At 37.8% G+C, this 21,699-nt stretch overlaps 1 protein-coding gene across 7 annotated transcripts in view; it reads right to left on the bottom strand.

Annotated features, from left to right (window-relative positions):
• Positions 1-21,699, bottom strand: part of LOC131952883 (membrane-associated guanylate kinase, WW and PDZ domain-containing protein 3) — a 65,490-nt gene that overhangs the window by 9,646 nt on the left and 34,145 nt on the right. For 6 of the 7 annotated variants that reach the window (XM_059315803.1, XM_059315804.1, XM_059315801.1 and 3 more), the window contains 9 exons: positions 21,456-21,513; positions 21,106-21,164; positions 16,992-17,093; positions 12,900-13,085; positions 12,029-12,688; positions 11,517-11,557; positions 10,990-11,086; positions 9,894-9,998; positions 2,085-3,091 (listed from right to left, as the gene is read on the bottom strand). In XM_059315803.1, the coding sequence (XP_059171786.1) occupies positions 2,085-3,091; positions 9,894-9,998; positions 10,990-11,086; positions 11,517-11,557; positions 12,029-12,688; positions 12,900-13,085; positions 16,992-17,093; positions 21,106-21,164; positions 21,456-21,513 (2,315 nt within the window). The remainder of the gene's footprint in view (positions 1-2,084; positions 3,092-9,893; positions 9,999-10,989; positions 11,087-11,516; positions 11,558-12,028; positions 12,689-12,899; positions 13,086-16,991; positions 17,094-21,105; positions 21,165-21,455; positions 21,514-21,699) is intronic. The other variant, XM_059315806.1, reaches the window with a different exon arrangement.

Below are 21,699 nucleotides of genomic sequence, written 5' to 3'. Positions count from 1 at the left end.
AATTTTTGTATTAAAAAGTTCCAGTTCTGAACTGAAAGTCCTTTAAAATGGTGAAGTAGAGTTCATCTAGTTCTTTGACCTCAAGATTGTGTGATGGTCAGTACAGTTCCCAATCAATATATTTATATTAATACATAACTCAACATAAATAACTTGTACTATATTTAATTAGAGAATAACTTCAGTTCTTCTTTGTTATTTTCATTAAATGAAAAAACTTAAATTTGAGGTTAAAAACAAAGCTAATTTAAAGTTTCTGACTTTTAATAGTCATTATAATTCTATTAACAAGCTTTTAATAAATTCCTATTTATTTCATTTAACGATATATTTATTGAAGTAACAGAAATCATGTTAGAAATTTCTAACAAAATAAGTCACCAGTAAATAAACACAAACTTTAATAATCCTCTCGATTTTTTTTGTTCAAAATATACACAAGTATGAAATAAATACTCGATAATTTGGAATTTAATTTTTCCACAATAATTTCTGGAATTTGTACAGGGAAAGGGTGTGTAAATATTCTGATAATCAAACAATTAAAAAAACAACAAGCTGGTACAGACAAAGAGAGATAAAGCAATTATGTGAACATTCCTCTCCCCTGCAGCATGAATTGGTCTCAGCAGGTGACACCTACCTACAGCCTGAGGGAGCTGGCAATTTGGTTGGCCACCAGAGTAAACAGCAGGTAGCAACACAACTCCCAGGGGGAAGTTTTATAACAAACTTGGAAAACTAATGCCAAAAACACAGGGGGTTTTCACGTGCTTCCATTCTAGTGAAATTCTGCAACCTTTGGTGAACCATCTCTACAATAACTAAAAGCTTATGCTAGTTTAAGAATTTTTAAGAAATTAGTCTATGAAGGGAAAAAAAACTTGGCAAACTTTTTAATTGTAGTATCTGGCAAAAACAACTACAAGCAAAACAGAGAGGAAAATGGAAATCACTTCAATAAAAACAAACGGAATCACTGTGTATAAAGACAAAAAAAAAACATCACATTACAACATCGCTTAAAATGGACTATGAAAGCACAACTTATAAATTTTTCTCTACTTGAATGAATGAACCAAACATAAGGGTGAATAAAATAAAACTTATCACTTCCATAAATACAGTTTAATCTGGGTGGAAATGTTGGCAAAACTGTCCCGTTTTCTCCTTATCTTTGCAACCATTACATTATCATTTTCTGCCATTTTAAAAGCCATGCAGTGTAGAATGTTGTACACTATCTAAGCTGAAAGTGGAAAGGTAAAAAAACCACACAGACAACAGGTGCAAGCTCTGTGTGTTGAAGCCAGAGAGAACTAGACATGCTCAATTGTGGAGGGCAAACATGTACGATAAATAACACAACTGCTAGTGGAATATAAACCAAATAAATAACACAACAGCTAGTGGAATATAAACCAAATAAATAACACAACTGCTAGTGGAATATAAACCAAATAAATAACACAACAGCTAGTGGAATATAAACCAAATAAATAACCCAACAGCTAGTGGAATATAAACCAAATAAATAACACAACAGCTAGTGGAATATAAACAAAAACTTCCACAATCACTATTTTAATCAAACCTAGTGTAATTAACCCTTCTATTGATCCTGGTCTAAACAAATCAAGTGTAATTAACCCATCTATTGATTCTGGTTTAAACAAAGCAAGCATAATCAACTCTTGTAATGCAGGTCTAAACTAATCTAATGAACCCATCTACTGCTGGTCTAAACAAATCATATTATGAACCCATCTATTGCTGATCTAAACAAATCATATTATGAAACCATCTACTGCTGGTCTAACTATATTAAACACAACACTAATTTACTGTGTGTTGTCTACACAACTTCATTAACAATGGTGCAAATACAAACAGAAGTACACACCACAAGTCTATCTAAGCATGGCATATTCAAAGATAAAAATTAACTGAAAATCCAAAAGGAAACAACAAACACATAATGCTATTACAGATAGAAAATCTGTGAAAGTTAGTGCTTCCCAACAAAACATTTACTATCAGATTAGTCCAGTATTTCCTTGTTTATAGAAACAAACTTGACTTACCTGAGAACCCTCTTCAGTCCCACCAATGATACGAAATCCATAGCCGCTTTCTTGTCTATGTAAAGTGACAGCCATCTCAATGACCTGCCCTTCTTCAGGTATACCCCCACCCTGTGATCTGGCTTGGAATGCTGGGTGGGGGGGTGGCTTTCTTGGCACCCTGGTAATGCTGCTGGGCGCTGGGTTCTCACTTTCAAAAGAGGTACTTTGTCGCATGGGCCTCCCTGGTCCTATGGAGCTTTGAAATGGGGAGGGCCTTGCAAATTCACCCGCATAGCTTCTGTTGAGGGAAGAGTTTTCAAAAGCTTCAAAGCGCCGCTGTGTAGGGGGGGAGGAAAAATCTGGCCAGTTGCGAGCGTATTCTTGGTAGGGTGATCTGTACTGGCGACCTAGCTCTGAGGATGGGTTGGGTGTGTAGCGCCCACTAGTTCTAAAATCCCCCGCTCCGTACGAGTGGCTGGACATGGGAGGTTTGTTGCGCATGTCTGCTGCTGTGGGAGTTTTTGGCCGATGTACTTCAGGCCGGCTCGTGTAGTCTGGCCCTGGGCCACCTCTAGCCATCATTTCTGGGCCGGGTGTTCTGCTTCGGAACTGGCCAGGCTTGACATCTCGACCAGCCCATTTGTCATCCCCATTGGTGTTGTTCTGCATGGATGGGGCGACTGAAGATCCATACGATCTAAGGAATGGATCCCGGGGATCAGTTCCTCTGACCCTTGAGTCATAACGAGGGAAAAACTCTGGCCTGTTTGGTGCAGGTGGAGGCCTGCCAATGTTACTCCCATCCACATCAGCACGGGAATGGTTGCTAAATTTGTTGATGTCCTGATAGTCTCTTCTCCCCTGCTGCATGTCCATGTAGCCTGGCCGCGGGCTGCCCAGACCGCTGTTAACTGTGGGAGTTTTAGAACGACCACCATCTAGTGGGGTCTTGGGCCTCTGTGGTCTGTTGGCATCTTGGGGGGAATTTTTGTTCTGTGATCTGCCGCCATCAACATCGTCTGGGTCTGTAATAAGATATAATTTTATAAACTCATTATCTTAAAGGCTAAATCTAATTTAATTAACGATAGTTTAATTTTGATAACTTTCTTTACCATAACTCACATCAGCAAGAACTAACAACAACCAAAGAGCTCATAACTGTAATCCTAATCTTTATATATTTCCTGAACACAACATTAAAGTTAACATAAACAAAAGTAAAGTGATAAGTTTGTGATGGCTCTCAGGTGGGATAGATAAGAAATGGGGCTCAGTAAACCTAACATATAGAATGTAGTTATTTTGGTATTTGTGACTGAACATAGTGTGTGGGTCACAATGTAACTCCACACTTTTATTGTACACAGTAAAAGGCTTATAATCAGCCTAATAAAACACAACACAACTGTAAAGGTTAGTGGATTATCGCTGATAATGCAAGACATTTACATATCAACCCCAGCTGTAAATACATGCACGTTGGGTCAAACACATGCCCATTACTTATACCATCAGATTACTGTATAAGTCAAATGGTACTAGAGACCACACATGGTAGCATGACCTACAATGTATGTCAGAGACTGCGAACTAAATCTTTCACCGCGTCAGATCATGTACGCCAGTTTTAACACCTAGTTTTAACACTTCTGCAGCGCCGTAAAAAAAAAAGTCTATGGCCGTAAAAAAAAAAGTCTATTTGCGCTACCCCAACGTTTGACACAGCGATCAGAAAATTGAGATGAGTCCCGGCATCTGTCTCTACTGACTAATAAATCACAACAAGCTAGCAGCAGTAGCAGCGTTTAAAAAAGTCTTTGGCACGAGATGAACTTGGACTAGATGACGACACTTCGAGCCGAGAGTAGAAACAAGATTATCCTGCACTACCATTTTTTCCCCACAGGTATGTTAGCTACAGGTCTCGTCTGGAGCCAATAGTGGTAGTGTTGGTCATGTTTGGTACGCGGGTCTGATCATTCATCCCTCTATAATACTCCAGTCTTTTCGTGTATCTACTACAGTTCCTGGAATGTTAAACAGCGGCACGCGGCAATCATCGACCAACACAACATTTACGGCAATCATTGACCAACACAACATTCACGGCAATCATCGACCAACACAACATTCACGGCATTCATCGACCAACCCAACATTCACGGCAATCATTGATCAACACAACATTCACGGCAATCATCGACCAACACAACATTCACGGCAATCATCGACCAACACAACATTCACGGCAATCATCGACCAACACAACATTCACGGCAATCATCGACCAACACAACATTTACGGCAATCATCGACCAACACAACATTCACGGCAATCATCGACCAACACACCATTCACGGCAATCATCGACCAACACAACATTCACGGCAATCATCGACCAACACAACATTCACGGCAATCATCGACCAACACAACATTCACGGCAATCATCGACCAACTTTCATAGCATATCACATGAATATCACTATTTTAAACAACTGATCTAACTTTAACAAAGGTTAAGTTTACATAATAATCACCCGGTTAAAATCTCGTAGGTACTAACCTAGGTCTAGACTAGACTGCTCTAAATGACCCGTAGAGATTAGTTAAACTAGCACCAACACGACTAACACGGCAATAACATAGAGTTCTATACCATAGCTTCGCTCTAGCGCTTTAGCCACCTGTATACACGAAAAGTTAAACTAGCACCAACACGATTAACACGGCAATAACAACATGTTAGATCTCTATACCATAACAACCATCTACCAACACGACTAACACACACTACAGTATCAACAACTTAGATCTCTATACCATAACAACCATCTACCAACAAGACTAACACACACTACAGTATTAACAACTTAGATCTCTACACCATAACAACCATCTATCAACACGACTAACACACACTACAGTATAAACAACTTAGATCTCTATACCATAACAACCATCTACCAACAAGACTAACACACACTACAGTATTAACAACTTAGATCTCTATACCATAACAACCATCTACCAACATGACTAAAACACTATATAGTATCAACAACTTAGATCTCTATACCATAACATCCCTCTAGCGCCTTGGCCACCTGAATACACCACATTCTTGAAACAACACAATCCGGTCTCCAGACTCCATAGAACGGTCAAGCTTCAGCAGACCCGAAACGTGCCCGTACTGTCCATGTGGCCGCGGGTTAACGGTCCGGGTTGACGGAAGGTTAGATCACCATGTTTCCCGTGCGCGTACCACGAGCAAGAACCCGTACACAAGAAGGCAGGGTACACACGTGAGAACACTCACTATCTTTGTTGGCTCTACCTGAGATGGTCAGGGAGAAGCTGTTCGATGGGGGGGAGGGGGTGGGGGAGAGGGGGGGGGGGTAGTGCTTAAAACGGATCTATTGACTGGTTCGGTACAAGGAGGTTTGTATTTGTCTGCTGGGAGAGGGTACGAGTGCGTCCATTATTAGAAGCACAACATTTGTTTTTAGTAAAAAGCATAATGTAAACAAGTTCAACCCCACAGGCACGATGCGCATTGCAACTACGTGAGTAAGAGTGCTGCGACAGGTAGGACTGGAACACACCATCAGGAAAAAATTTACCTTCATTACCACCAACATTGGGCCGTTATAGAAAAAAGGCAGCTTTTTTTTCTTACGTGGAAGCGACTTTAAAACAGTGTTCGTTAAAAACTAAAACAGCAAAAACGACTAGCAAGTCATTTACTTTTAAAAAAAAATTATATCAGTGCGCTAGAAGTTTCAAAGTTAAACTGATGTAAACATTTTTTTTGTAAATACTGATTATGTAAATAATTATCAAGTTGTGTAAGTGTGTAGAATATGAGAACTATCAGTTATAAAAAGTGTTGAACGTAAGCCTACTTGTTATGTACGTGGGTGTTCTTTAATGTCTTTTCGTAAGTGGACGCTTTCTTAGAACCTATCAGATTTTACTTAAATACGCCATCACGCGACATAAGACCGTGAGAAATACCTCTGTTTTAATTGAGTACACCATCATGTGATATAAGACCACGAGAAATACCTCTGTTTTAATTGAGTACACCATCATGTGATATAAGACCACGAGAAATACCTCTGTTTTAATTGATTACACCATCATGTGATACAAGACCACGAGAAATACCTCTGTTTTAATTGAGTACACCGTCACGTGATTTAAGACCACGAGAAATACCTCTGTTTTAATTGAGTACAACATCACGTGATATAAGACCACGAGAAATACCTCTCATGCTGATCATTTATAGCAGGTAAAACATCCACTTAATGTTTGCTGGTATCAGCAGTGAGCGTAGATTTATCACCCAGAAACTTGATGTATTCATCAATGCCAGAGTTTCTCAATGAACATCGGCCACCTGGCCTTACACATTAACTTAATAGTCCATTCCGTTGATGGTGCTGTTATTTTTTCCCGAAAATTTTCTGCCAACTTTCATTCAATATACCAGTACTTAAACGAGTCTAGTTAGTACTAGGTAAACAAAGTTGAGACGGGGATCACTGAAAGCGGATTTACACACCAGACCACAGCGGTGCTTGGGTCTCTGAACTATTTTATGGCGCAATAGTAGCAGTCACCTGGTACAACAAGAAACCAACGGCCCGTCCTATCCACGGCAAGCACGCGGCAGGGGAGAGTAATCTCACAGCGCAAAGTTTACAGCGTCGTCGAGCTGGCTACGTCATCCACCTATCCTACCGTTACACTTGTCTAAATAAATGAAACCGATCATCCGGCTGTGTCAAGTTTTGACATGTCAAGATAAGAGTCAAGATTAATCTGTTCACTCACTGAGACTTGCCGCTATTTTTAGACACATTTTTACATGCCTTGTAATTGTTTTACTAAGTGTTTTAGACAGAATATTACAAGCAATTGAAACAACGTGTGACGGGGTATTTCAAGTTCAGCGCTTGCCAATAGATGAATAGGTGGGATATGAACCATCATATTCTAGCACCAGCAGAAAACAGACTCTTAAGCTTCTGGCAACTGTAGCCAATACACCGTCAGCTGCTCAGAACCAGTAGCACAAGGAAACATTTAGATGCTGACCAACAACAGTGGGTGTTAATTTATAGCAACAGTTTTTCATAATAACAGATTACTTCAGAACTCAACAGAGGCTCTAACGCCAATGTTACTGAAGCTAATATTACTGAAGTCAATATTACTGAAGCCAATGTAACTGAAGCCAAAGTTACTGAAGCCAGCCAAAGTTACTGAAGCCAGCCAAAGTTACTGAAGCTAATGTTACTGAAACCAATGTTACTGAAGCCAATAGAGGCCCTAATGCCAATATTACAGAAGTCAATATTTCTGAAGCCCTGTCCAGCGCCAATACCACTGAAGCCTTCCGGCTAGAGCAACCTGTAGTCCAAAAGTTCTCCGATTGCTTACGATTTTTAGATTTACAGCTTTTCATTATTGCAAATGTGAAAAAGACGTAATTCAAAAATTAAAAAAACATCACAGTATTACCTGGGTTAAAATCCCATAAATAGACAAATATCAGATGCATGCCGACAACTGACGCAGTTAAAGTGAACCCCTAAGCTGTAACAACATGAGTAAAACGCTGGGCGGGGATGCTCATACGTTATATGATCATGATGAATAAGGGGAGAGAATTAATTCCCGGCCATTACAATAGACATGCGGGCGCGTCGCCTCCCTCTGCGAAATGAGACTGATGTAATGCTTTTTATTTGCTCCCTGCCCGGGGTAACTACAATTCCCAGAGTCAATATGCAGCCTCCATTCCTCGCGTTACAGCTGCATTGTGGGAAGGGGGGGGGGGCGTATTTATATTTGGGGGTTTTCCTAGAAATTTCTAAATAGTGATTATTTATTGCAGGCAAAAAGTGTAAATACAGTTAGAGTAAAGTTATGTGCTCTCACTTTGAAAATTTTTTTTAAAAAAAAGCACAACTACTTGAGCCGGCATTGAATATGAAGGCCTGAAGGGAAGGTTTTTTGTTTTTTTTTTGGGTTTTTTTTTTTTTGGGGGGGGGGGGGGAAGGGGCGGAGTAACAGCAGAAGGGCTGGTCACGTACAGTGCTGATGTTATGAATCTATTTTATTTTTATCAATAAAATTTGGTTTATCCGTGAGGTAACATCTAAAACTGTTTCATTTATGCTAGGCATAATTTTAATTAGAAAACATGTTCATTTACCAGAAGTAATTAACCATTAACAAAATAATTAGGAAAAAACCTAGATCAAACTTGCTATTTTTTTTAAAAAGCAAGCACCCAACAGCAAAAGTAATGTTGGCCCACCTTTATGAAGGCCCAGCCTGTAGGATAATTTTTAGACCAGCTATGTCCAAGTCCCCGACCAATCCCCACAAAGCTCATCAGAGAATATCATTATGCCAGACCCCACTTCATTTCACACAGTAATCAGTGCCTAATGGCGCGAATCTCTCTTGTGTAAATACTCAAATATTACACGTCTCCCTTTCGCTGCTCCTCCGGTAAATGATTGCTTAATGGCAGTCCATTTAGATGGATTGATTTTTGGATGTGCAAATCCTATTTTTGTTAGGATGGACTTGCTGCTTTTAACTGATGAGTTACATACATGTGGGGGGAGGGGGGGGGGGGAGAGAGAGAAGAGACAACACCACAAAAGTACTCTAGTGTGTGTGTCTGTGTGTGTAATTTATACACATGCATGTAGTATGCATGTGTATGTGGTGATGTTACTGTATATGTATAGGTCTAAAATATAGTTATGTATGTTGTGTTTAGATGGGATTTTTTTTTTTTATTTATTTGTGTTACTATATTGATGTATGTGTATGTATGTTTAATAGGGAATGTTTATGTATAAATTGATAATTTTAAACTCAGGAACTGTATGATTAGGTAAAAATAGTGTACAGCAAGTTTATATGTACACCTGTATGTTTTTATTCAGACATATACTATAATTCTCTATGGTAATAAAGGGAAAAGTAATTTATCTTGTATAAATATAATCAGCCACAGTGGTCAGTTCAACACTGGTAGAGAGGAGGAAAGCAGGTAATAAAGAGTTCAGGTATTTGGTACTGTGGGTACAGGGGATGCTGAGAATGGGAAGGTGTAAGGGCAGGTATATTTTACAGTTGGGCAAGTATATTTTACAGTTGGGCATGTATATGTTACAGTTGGTTAGAGTTTTATGTAGGTAGGTGGGTCTTAGTGTTTGTTCTTCTGTTATTATTGTACATGGTTCCCCTAACTGGTGATTAATTAATTATAGGAGCTGTTAACTAGGTCTTAATTAAAAATTTGCCTTGGTGTAATGACAGCTTGAATGTAATTAACACCAAGTTTAAACAAATATAATAGTGAAAGCAGCAAGCAGAGGGAAGCATAGCTTAACATGAAGCATACTTGTTTGTTTGTGTATGTTAATTGATCAAACCTGATATGTGATGTTATGTTCCCTGTGGACATACATAGTTTAATGTAGCTAATGCATGAAGGCTTAAAGACTAGCAGGCTACAGCTGTGAAATATAACTGGTGCTCAGGCCAACACTATCACACACGTTTAGTTACAAAATACAGCATCATGCATGTTTTTAAATTAAGTATCAGGAACTAGATTTTTAATTTTTTATACCTACATTGTTAGTATTTTCCCAATACCAAATAAAAAAAATTTAAAATTAATATCCATCTGGGTTAATGTAGCCATGTTAAGTTTGTGAACAAAAATCACCAGAGTTTATTCCCTTTATAAAGTTGATACAAAATTGTGGGGGAAATCTTACCCTCATCACCCTCCTCTGGAGATGGGGGTGGCAAATCAGCATTAGACATGTCTCCATTTTGGATTTCTTCATCCTGGTTGTTGGCCAAGCCATTCTCCATTTGCTCTGCAAAGGGGAAGAACCAGAGACCAACCATAGTGATATTTCAAGTCAGATTACTTCCCATGTGAGTGCAGTTTTATACTTGTTATAATAAGTGGTAGTGCAAAATAGAAAAAAAAAGACAGCACAAACCCTAATTTATTTAGAGTCAATAATCTAAACATGCTGTATTCTACTTAAGTATTGTGTGACCAAGCATACATGTGTAGATAAGTAAAGTAAAATAATATTGATTTGATAATTTTATAAACTTTAAATTACATATAATTTTTTAAAAAATGTAAATATAATTCTAAATTACCCAATCTTATTAGGACAAATCATTATTTTAAATCTCAAACACACTCAGAAAAAAACCACCCTGGTTAAAATATTGTAATTTGCTTTAAATTAACATGTAAACAGAGATATATATTTTTTTTATAATCAATCCCCTAACTAAAATTTAAAAATAATTTCTTGAACATTATGTCTGAAATCTTGTTTCAACTAAGCTGAATATTTTTTAAAACAAGCTGGCTAAATTCTTCTTGCTAACCTAGCCTACAAGCTATGTACTCTACTATTTTAATGCATTACTTCTGTGATGCTGCATCTTGTATTCTTCTAATCTATGTGATCAGTTTGCAAGAGTTAATGTATAAAACCAACACAGGAAAATCACTAGCACAAAAATATGACATAAAATAGCACAAAGCAACAAAAAAAAAAATCGCTGTTAAACCATAGCTAAACTTAAACCTTTTAAAATTAAAATTTTTAAGTTTGATTTTCATTACTACTATATACAATTTATTTTTTTATTAATATATTAATTGGATTCTTAAGAGTTTAATTATATTTTTTTTAACAAAATGACAAAATCTAACTTGCTTTTATATTACTTTGTAATATCGACCACAAAGAAGAAATAAAGAATATATGGGTTCCACACCACAAAGTTGCGGTAAAGATGTGACCAAAGCCAAAAAAGCCAAAAATGAAATGTATTTACCATTAAAATTTTGTTCTTGATTTCTAAAGAAGTACGCGCCAGGGGAAGATGGGCCATTGCTGTCTGGTTGTTGCTGTCTCTCATCAAAACTTCGAGACTGAAATCAAAGTCACAATGGTTAACTTATACTGATACATCATCCAAATGATATTTATTTAATAATACATTTTTAATGTAAATTATAAACTTATTGCAGTTTTTTTTTTTTATTTCTAAAATTTTATTTATTTTAAATGTATGTTACTAAGTTACTTCCCTTTAACCAGTTTTCAAAAAATTATGACTATATTATTACATTGAGTCTAAAAACCATCAGTAGTTAAAACAGTTTTTATTTAACAATCACTATTTCATCATAAAACATTCTTAGATACTTCAACCCCTTAACTATAACTAACTTTAATGCTGAAGAATCTGGGTGTAGGCAATGTAGCTAATCAATTAGAACGGTCACTGTGCACCAATGGGCAAGTATTTTTCTGAGTATTTATACTAAAATAATACAAGCAACAGCTGCTGTGTCTTACCATTTTGATAAACTTCTTGCCTTTACCAGGAGGTGGTATACCTGTGTAAAATACAAGGACTTTTTGAAAATTTGGGTAGGATAAAATTCTTTGAAAAATTATATTTTCAAAACACGGTGCAAATACATTTGAAATGATATTGTAATCAACTTGATTTTTTAAAAAGTGCATATACTACACTATTTTTTAAAAGGAAGTAATTAAACTAGAATTTAAAATTTACAATTAATAATTTATAATAACTGAATTTTTAAAAACTAATGCACCATGTTTTGATTATTTACTAGATCAATAGTTCATAATAAAATAATTGTATTTAAAAAACTACCCAATATTTTTTTTTAAAATTAAATGACTTCTTAGTTTGCAAATCAAACACTATTTTAACTTTTTTATCATAGATCTTAAAATAATTTTTCCAATGGTCAATATTAATTTCAAACACTACCTCGTACAGTTGGATATGAAGACATTATTGGCTGCACTAATCTAAAGACGTAGATTGCACTTACCCCCTCTTTGTACCACAACAGCTGTCTCTTGATCCTGCTTACACTCCTTTAAAACCTGCACAGTCCTCTGATGGGGTAACTCCCTGACCATCACATTGTTTATCTGCAGCAGTAAATCTCCCTCGGCTAAATTTTTACACCTGCCTTGGTCAAGAATTTGCTTAACTCTTTGGCCATACGGACTGTCTGCTATTGTAAATCCAAACCCCATGGGTCCTTTCACAATAGGGATAGTCAATATCTCCGGCTTGCTGATGGAGAGTGAAACTAAATCTGGGATGGCATTGCCATCTTCGTTGCTCATGATGCCATGCATGCCCCCCTCATCTTGGCTGTTGGATGGGGAGAGACTGGAGGTGGAGTTGAGGCCTGTGCCTGCGGACCTGGCCAGGTCAGGTAAAGACTTCAACTGCTTGTGCTGGTCCAGGTAACCGTTGGAGTTGGAGGGCGTGGCAGATGTGCCCGCGTCCTGGGGCAGGGTGACGGCCACGGTGGTCACAATTTCTGTGTTTGGGTCATCGGGGTCAAAGTTCAAAGGGTAGCCCCTGCAGGTCTCGAGCTCAACAGTTTCCCCTGGTGCGATAGATTGGAACAGCCGCACCACATCCTGATGTGTAAACCCCAACACACAGGTGTTATTGACTCGAACTATTACATCACCTGGGAAAATATTGTAAAATATTAACATGGATTGTTTAAAAGAGAACATAATACATAATTATAATTGCATAACAATACTAATACATTAAATTATTGAATTTTTGGTAGCAACATTATTTTCTATCTATTTAGGGGGAATAAAAAAAAATTTGAAAGTTAGTGGAAATAAAGACACAAAAAAACATTTGTAAAAAGAAAATCTTATAATTACCAGTTTTAAGTTTCCCACTAACATATGCAGGTCCATTTTCAACAACATTTTTAATCTGAAGAAACTGTGTGTCTCTGTAGTTGCCACCCACTATAGTAAAACCCAGACCCCTCACAGATTTTACTAGTGATGTCTTGGTGAACTCCCCTTTCAGCTCTTCTGGGTTTTTGGTAAAAAACAGGCGACCTGTAAAAAAAAGATAATTGGTGACTTGTTACAACAGGTCTTTAAGTGTTGACATTTTGGGCTAAAAAAGATAATTGAGGTACAGTATTTTATATGGATGACAATAAAAAAGCAGCTAAAATTTGACAATTTTAAAAATAGAAATTCACTTGTCATAAATAGCTGACAAAAGATTGTAGTCTTACAAAAATTCTTGGCTTGTTGCTTTTTTTGTAGAAAAAGCTTGTATATAATATATGCTCACACCCATTTTGCTGTTAACTCTGATTGCTATTGATCAAGTGATTGTCAATAGTCACCCTTTTGACATTACATTCTCTATTCTAGATTAATTACAGATGTTTGATAGACTGGTATTAGATCAAAGAATACATTTGATTTACATAGTAAGAATATTATCTATTACTCATGTTTTTGTAACAATACTAGCACCCTCACCACCTCTACCATTGCTCTAAGAGGAAGTTACAACAATAATTTACATATTTGTCTACAATAAAATGAGTTACATTTGTATTTGTATAAGCCATAAGGCAAGCCTGAAGAGAGCATCTGAAGTCTTCAGATGTCAAGGGCACACATTGTACTGATAAAATCCCAGGTTAGAGAGATAACTGCCTCTACCTGACATGGTAGGGCAAGGTGGATGGTGCCAATGTGGAATTGTGGATTTAGATCAGGGTTAATTAGTGCCCTACACCAACAACTTCTGTGTGTTTTGTTGGTGCATTGATTTGAAGCAGCACCTGTACCCTTGTATTCCAGATCTATTTCTATTTTATTCAGCTGCAATGCACAGAAGCAAAGACAACAGCCAGAGCCTGGAATGTCAGCTTTGAGTGATTGATTAGCCTTCCCAGTTACCTGTCTGTTTCATAGGTCAGGCTCAGGCATGGCTGGAGCCAAAATAACCCAGGCATATTACCTAAGTATTCCTGTTAGATCTCACTCTAATTCCCCCAGCCTGGCTTCTCCACTAAAACAAACTTTTCCATTATAAATTGTAATGAGATTGAGAACAACAACTGCACCATTTGTTAAAAGGGAATGACTTACAAGAAACTTGAGCTAAATAATGAAGCCTTCAGATGATTATATCAAGTGTCTCAAACTACTAGATAAACAATCCAAAGGTTAAAGGTCAGCTGGAGCTAGAGAGGGCTCCCATACTCACTGCTAGCCTGTCTTCTACTTAATGGCTTGCTATTTTAGTGCTAGCCTGGGGTCCCTCATCCAACAGAGGGGAAATCTAAAACAGGTGCTCGTGAGCAAGTGGTAGACTTCTGCCAGCAGGTAAACAATAGCCACATTGTTTACAGAGGTATCCATGACAATAGTAGTTTAACATGTTTACAGAGGTATCCATGACAATAGTAGTTTAACATGTTTACAGCGGTATCCATGACAATAGTAGTTTTACATGTTTACAGAGGTATCCATGACAATAGTAGTTTTACATGTTTACAGAGGTATCCATGACAATAGTAGTTAAAAATGTTTACAGGGGTATCCATGACAATAGTAGTTTAACATGTTTACAGAGGTATCCATGACAATAGTAGTTTAACATGTTCAGGGGTGCCACTCATTTTTAAAGTGAATCCTGAAAATGAATCCCAAAATTTTACCAATCCTGAAACTAAAATTTGAAATTTTTGAAACCCTGAAACTTAATTCCGCGCGGAATTCAAAATAAAATGGACTATTATTTCATTATTTTTTGAGACATTTGATTCATATTATGTTCAATTTACATTCCTTTAAAATGGATTTATTTTCTTTGTAACAAGCTTCAAATAAAAATTAATCTTTAAAGGATTGTGCTTACAACAAAATTAGTTTACAATGTTAGTCCTATATCTAGGCCTACCCCATAATGTGCTATTGTAGAACTCCCCCCCCCCCCCCCAGCCAGCTTTTATAACATAACTATTTAATTTTTTAGAACTTCCTAGCTTGAGTTAAAGTGTGTGTTTAGTCAGCCAACTGTTAAGTAACAAATATTTTGCTAACCTCTATGTCTTGTTATTGAATAATAAGCCCACTATATGCAGACCCCTAATAAGATTGTCACTGTATTAAAATACAGGGTTGACTTACTGTAGCTATTCAAGGCTTTAATTATTAACAGCCAGAACAAAAACCTGAAACCCTGTTTTCCCAATCAACACCAATGGGGTCATCCATAAATGATATTGATGTCACGCTTTTTTGACGATTTTTACCTCCCACCTCCCCTCGGTCACATATCGTCACAAAAAGCCAGACCCCGCCCTCTAAAATGACGTCACACCTCAGCCTACCCCCCCCCCCCCCCCCCCCAAAAAAAAATTGCAGTCGAATTTTTCTTAAAATACGATATTTTTCCAAAAATCTTGTCTGACCTGTCAACATAGAGTATTTTAATCAATTCCTATTACACTTTATTGAAACAATTTTCTAAAATTCGTTTTCTAACATAGCTTTTGGATAATGCAAAAGTGTGATGTCACACCATCTGAACCCCTCCCCCTCATGACATAATTACGGACCCTCCTCCCCCTACGAGTGTGACGTCATTTATGAACGACCCCAATGCCCCCACCTTTGTGTAATACTCATGTCAGAGATGTAGCCGCCCGACTAAGTGAAAAGCTGATTTTTTTTTACAAGCGGTTGGGAGGGGGCAGTGATAGCGGCTATTTTCTCAGACACGGTACTTCAAAGTTTTTTAAACATTTCAATGACGTTTTACCAAAGTAAAAAAAAAACCATTAGATGTAGACCCTGCTAGATTGTATAACTAAACTATAGCAGGCCTACATATTTTGTTTAATGATATAAAACGATGCAGTTCTAGTTTTTTTTCTTTTATCTAGAAGTAGGCCCTTATTTAAAAAAATAACCACGTTAAAATTAAACAGCGCTTGTAAAACTGCCTTGACCGAGAGACACGACTCAGACTGTGCTTGCGTGGTCTCGTGACGTAGGTCTTACGGTCAGCGCGACCTTGAAGAAGCGGGTAAGACATGGTAAAAAGTGACGGTAAAGTTGAGTGAAAACAGCAGTTCTATTTCATACATAAAATAGTTCTTCAAATAGTTTTTTTCTTTTCTTTTGGTAATACCAAATACAAAAATCGGAGCAAAATCTTTCGGTTGTTTTTTTTAAAAAGACGATCGGCGATGCTAGTGAGCTAGATCTAGTACTTGTAGGATTTAGTTGTTTTTATTACACAGCCTAGCGGTATCCCATTGATGACATCACGTAAAAATTGCGAGTTTTACCCCCAACCCATATCGTCATAAATAGCCAGACAACCACACCACGACTGACATCAAAAAGTTTCGTCTACAGCCTCGCCCATCTGATACAGCCCATTTGTATTTGGTCCTTGGCGCACGCGTGAGATTGTTGCTGACGTCATTTACTATTCATTTTTTTCGGAAAAGGCCATTAGCGGGAGTGTTGACGATAAAAACGATTTTTACAATGCAAACCCGGAAATTTTCAAACTCAAATCTTGCGAATCCGGAAAGGGATAAAAATATGATTCTCGAATCCGGAAATCCGGGATATCCCGGAAAAGTGGCACCCCTGCATGTTTACAGAGGTATCCATGACAATAGTAGTTTAACATGTTTACAGAGGTATCCATGACAACAGTAGTTTAACATGTTTACAGGGGTATCCATGACAATAGTAGTTTAACATGTTTACAGAGGTATCCATGACTACAATAGTTTAACATGTTTACAGAGGTATCCATGACAATAGTAGTTTAACATGTTTACAGGGGTATCTATGAAAATAGCAGTCTAACATGTTTATAGTGGCATCCATGACAATAGTTTAAAATGTTTACAGAGGTATCCATGACAACAGTAGTTAAACAGTTAAACTGTCTAACACAGGTGGGTGAATTACCTGAAGAATAGAGTTGCCCGTTCATGTTGTTCTCACTGGCTGACCGTTTGGTGCCACTTTCAGCTTGTTTTTTCTGGCGTGGGTATGTGTTGGTCACTTCATCTGAAAAAAAACAGAATGAACAAATCACATCCTATTCTACTGTATAATAATGTAGCACTGTGTGACTAACCCCAAACAGGTATTGTAGAAACACTGCAGCGAACATCCCAACGGCAATAATTTGTAGATGAACATTCATGGGAGGTAAATGTGAAGAACAGAAATACTCCCACATTTTATGTAACTTTGTACCCATCATGTGTACCACAGCTAGTGGGGCACGATTACACTCTGGTGCCATGGCTAGAGGGGCACCACTACCTCCACACAGGGTGGCAGCTAACAGATTCTATTACCAGCTACTTTCATCTTGTTATTAAATGTCACAGAAGGGAAAATAAAGAGTTACAACATAGCAACACTTACAGAATGTACTGATGTAAACAAGTCAGTCATGTGAATATATGAGTGGGACAGCACAGGTAAGAAACACCCAAGGTATTGAACAGATGGTTGCACAACACCACCAACTTGTGGGTTTTGTTACATGTGAGTCAGTAGACTTTTATCGTAAATTCTACAGGATTCAATACTAAGACTATACATTCTGAGTAATGTATGTTATATCTATCACATGTATACAGCTTTTAGTGAAGAATACATGATTGTTCTAATACAAGTATTTTAGTCCTCAAGCAATATGTCTAAAACTTCTAACAATTGAACTACATTTTTTTACACTGGACGATAAGACAACTTTACTAGATCAACTTCAAAACTGTTATTTACAACTAATATTTTCAAATATATATAAAATTGGATATGTGCAATTAGGTGTTAATTTGTAAATAGAAAGTTGAGAGTACTAATGCTACAGTTCTCTCTCCACATAAAGAGTGCTGTGGAGACAGAGAACAAGGTTAGGCTGTATGGCATATTAAAAGAAGAGAATACAGAAAATGAAATGAATTATATAATTACTTAGCAAAAATAAAAACAGTTAATTTCTGATGACAATGAAAGAATGTTTCATATTACCGAAATAAAAATTAAATCAGCCTTTGAAAATTGATTAAAAATGACTAAACTCAATTACAAAAGGTGAGATAACTAGGTAGAGAACTTGCTCACTCACTCACTCAGACAGGTGAGCTGTGTTTAATGGTGTTTTCAAAATTGGGATTGTTTACAAAATATGACCACTTATTACTAATTATAAAGCATTAGCATGACATTTCTTTAACATATTTTAGTGCCCAATGCTTTAGAGTGATATATCTAAAACAAAAAAAAAGAAAAGAAATATTTTGCTATTTATAGTGTATTCAAATGTGATTTTTATAGCATGGTTTTTATTAATTCCAATAAACCAAATGTTTAGTGAAATTTTGTTTCTCAAGAATAAGATTTTTTTTTTAAAGTAAATGTTACATTTCTGAGATAAAAACAAGACATCTACAATTAGCAATATGGCAATAAGATAAACTATTAAAAAAGAGCAACAAAGCAAAACAATAAAACTTTAGATGGAAGAAAAACAATAAAATAAAGATAGCAAGCAACAATACAACAGGAGCTAGTTTAAAAACCAGGAAGATGAAGTTATCAAAGCAAACAAAAATCAGGGAAGATAAAGGCTTCCCCATTTTACAGGATGGAAGAAGAGAAAGTTAAAGACATGGTAACCAACTGGGTGGAGAGAGGGGCTAACCCAGTATACACTACACCAGCCCGGGGCAGGGGCAGTGGTGGCGCGACCCCCTTTCCCCGGGGCAGGCTGACAGTGAGCAGAAGAAAGGATCAAGTGCAGATAATGGTGTTAAGCCAGTTTGTAAGCAGGCATTGCTTTCACGATCCTTCTGTGTGTTACACGGTGTCATCATCTACATAAGTTACGTCCCTTTATGTTTCACAGTAACTAATATAGTGCTGCTGGTGACTGACAGATACGGGGGGGGGGATACACTGACGGTGGTTGGCTGCTTCTTGTTAAGGAAGCTTTTTATGTCTTTGTTTTTTATCAGTAACTCGTGGCAAGACACGAAATATTACACGTGTCAGACAAACGTGAAGAAATAAACACCTTTCGCTGATGTTAAATACCCAAAAAAACTGTTAACCCTCACCATACTACAAAACCCACACGGGCTCCTACAATTTTAAAATACCATCAAACTATGTTGGTTGCGTGGCTGACACAAGAGGGTAGCGTGTAATGTATCCCAACACACGCCATCAAAGACGGGAGACCGCGAGCTACACGCAACCAGCAGATGGAGGTTGGCTAAGTTCATGGCACAAGTCACTTCCGCTGGATGAATAGGTCAAATTTCAAATTATACTCTCCACCCCGCACTAAATGTGCTGCCGTGCGTGATAAATTGGTCCAGTTGAGCTGACTTGACAACCCATGATAGGTCATAGCTAGTGGTGGATCTGACCTAAGCTGCGACGTGGTAGGTCACAACTAGTGGTGGATATGACCTGAGCGGTTACGTGGTAAGTCATCATAGCTAGTGGTGGATATGACCTAAGATGCGACGTGGTAGGTCACAACTAGTGGTGGATATGATCTGAGCGGTTACGTAGTAGGTCATAGCTAGTGGTGGATATAACCTAAGCTGTATCCAGAGTTTCCTTCAGACATATTTCCGCCCACCTCTCCCCCACGAAGCACGTCCACCCGCCACCCACACCCCGAATGAAATAGAATGTATATACTGGAAATTGTGTCGTCGTCTTCTTCCCCCCCCCCCCCTCATAGCAGGTCACAGCTAACGGTGGATTTGACACAAGTTATATCATGTTGTAATCAAAGCGAACACACAAAAAAAAAAACGTTCGTTGGGATAAAAGTTAAACTCGGAGATAACCTGAGTAATATTTTACTGCGTTACTGCTCACAAACTCGTGAAAAAAGGGGGAGATTGCTAATTAGACCTGACTTAATTACCTCCAGCTCTTTACCAAATAATGAAGACACTAGATTACTACAAATATTTTAGAATTTAACTCTTATTTCATTTTGTTTCGAAGCTCAATGTTAGCAATTAGAAAATATACACCCATCCCACCCACCCGAATCGTCTTAAGCATTTCCTTATGAAATAATACCCACGCATGTTTCAAACAAAGCCATTGATACGTTAATAACATTTTACAGAAATGGTCGGACTTTTGTCGCAATGGGAATCGCTAACACGTCACGTGCCTATTATTACAATTGTAATGTGTAGCATTGGTGTGTGTTGGGGGGGGGGGGGGGGGTATGAAATCTGAAGTTGCACATATATTTTTTAAAATTTCTACTTGGGGGGGGGGGGGTGTTAAGAAATATGACGTTGCATTTTTTAAATTCAAAACTTCAACTTGGTGGAAGGAGGGGGGGTCTAGGTTGTTACTTAGAGGAGATTATGATTTAGTGTAGCCTACATATCAAGTAAAAATAGAAGACAAGGGTTAGAAAACCGCGCTGTTTTTTAATTTATTTTCCACACAGGATGTTTTCACTGTGAGACCAAGCACACGGGTTTCAAATGTTTTTTAATGGGGGGCAGGGCTCGAGGCAGGCCCCGGCGCTGGCTGTGCGTGTAATAAGATGAGCACAGTCAGCCGTGAGCACACAAAGGATTGACTCGCGGGGTGAGCTGGTCAGATCAGAGGCGGCACCATCCAGAGCCATGGTGAGCTGACCCGCCGTGATAACTGCTGCTAATCATGCCTGGCCAAATGTTTACATTGGAGGGGGGGGGAGAAACCGGTGGCAAATATGGACATTTGATGGCGGGCGGGGGGGGGGGTGTCAATACCGGGTCATATAAAAATACAGCGAAGCCCATAATATGTAGCCAGAAATAGACAATGGCTGTCTAGACTGACGAAAGTTGAGACACACCGGCATAAGGATAAAATTTATTGTGGCAAAATAACAGACTCCTATAATGCTTAGTGCATACATATACAACTGTATACAACGATCATTGTGTGATACTATCTTACGGCTGACTTATAAAAAGACTCAATCAAAATGTATAGACTACTATCGACTGTTTACTTGTCCTACTGAACTGACCTGTTTGTTTTTTAGCCGTCTGTACTGGGTTTTCATACTGTGTTCTTCTATTTACATGGCTGGGGAACGAAAAAAAATTGCTTTTAAAACTACACAATTTTTTAAGTAAACAAGAAACATTGTAATTACTTAACTAGCAAAAAAAACTTCACTTTAAAAAAAACGTAAACAAACATTACTTGCTTTGAGTAGTAACTGGTTACTGAACTAGCTAAGAAAAAACCTTCAATTTTTTTACCGAAAACAAGCAACTTTGTTACTAGCTCTGACTTAACTAGCTAAAAACTTAAACACTTTTTTGAGGTAAATACAGAACATTGTTACTTTCTATAAGAAGTTATGTAACTTACTCGATGTAATAGACGCCATAATGAGGATCCTCCACCTTCTCCCAGCCAAAAGGAAGTTCTGAAACACAAAAAAACAGGATAAAATATGCCAGATAACGCGACTATTTATATCAGATGTGTGAGGCGCTGCCGTGTGCTCGCACCAGTGCCCTGCATGGCGTTAGCTCACCCAGCAACTGGAAATAACCGTTCATAAACCGTACAACAACTCATTGGACCTCACGTCAAGACTAATTTACCTGGG

The sequence above is a fragment of the Physella acuta genome, unplaced genomic scaffold, assembly GCF_028476545.2.
Source record: "Physella acuta isolate Inbredline_101_S28 unplaced genomic scaffold, ASM2847654v3 ptg000893l, whole genome shotgun sequence".
NCBI lineage: Eukaryota > Metazoa > Mollusca > Gastropoda > Physidae > Physella > Physella acuta.
The sequence above is the reverse complement of the archived record's forward strand: the minus strand, read 5'-3'. Positions and strand labels throughout refer to the sequence as shown.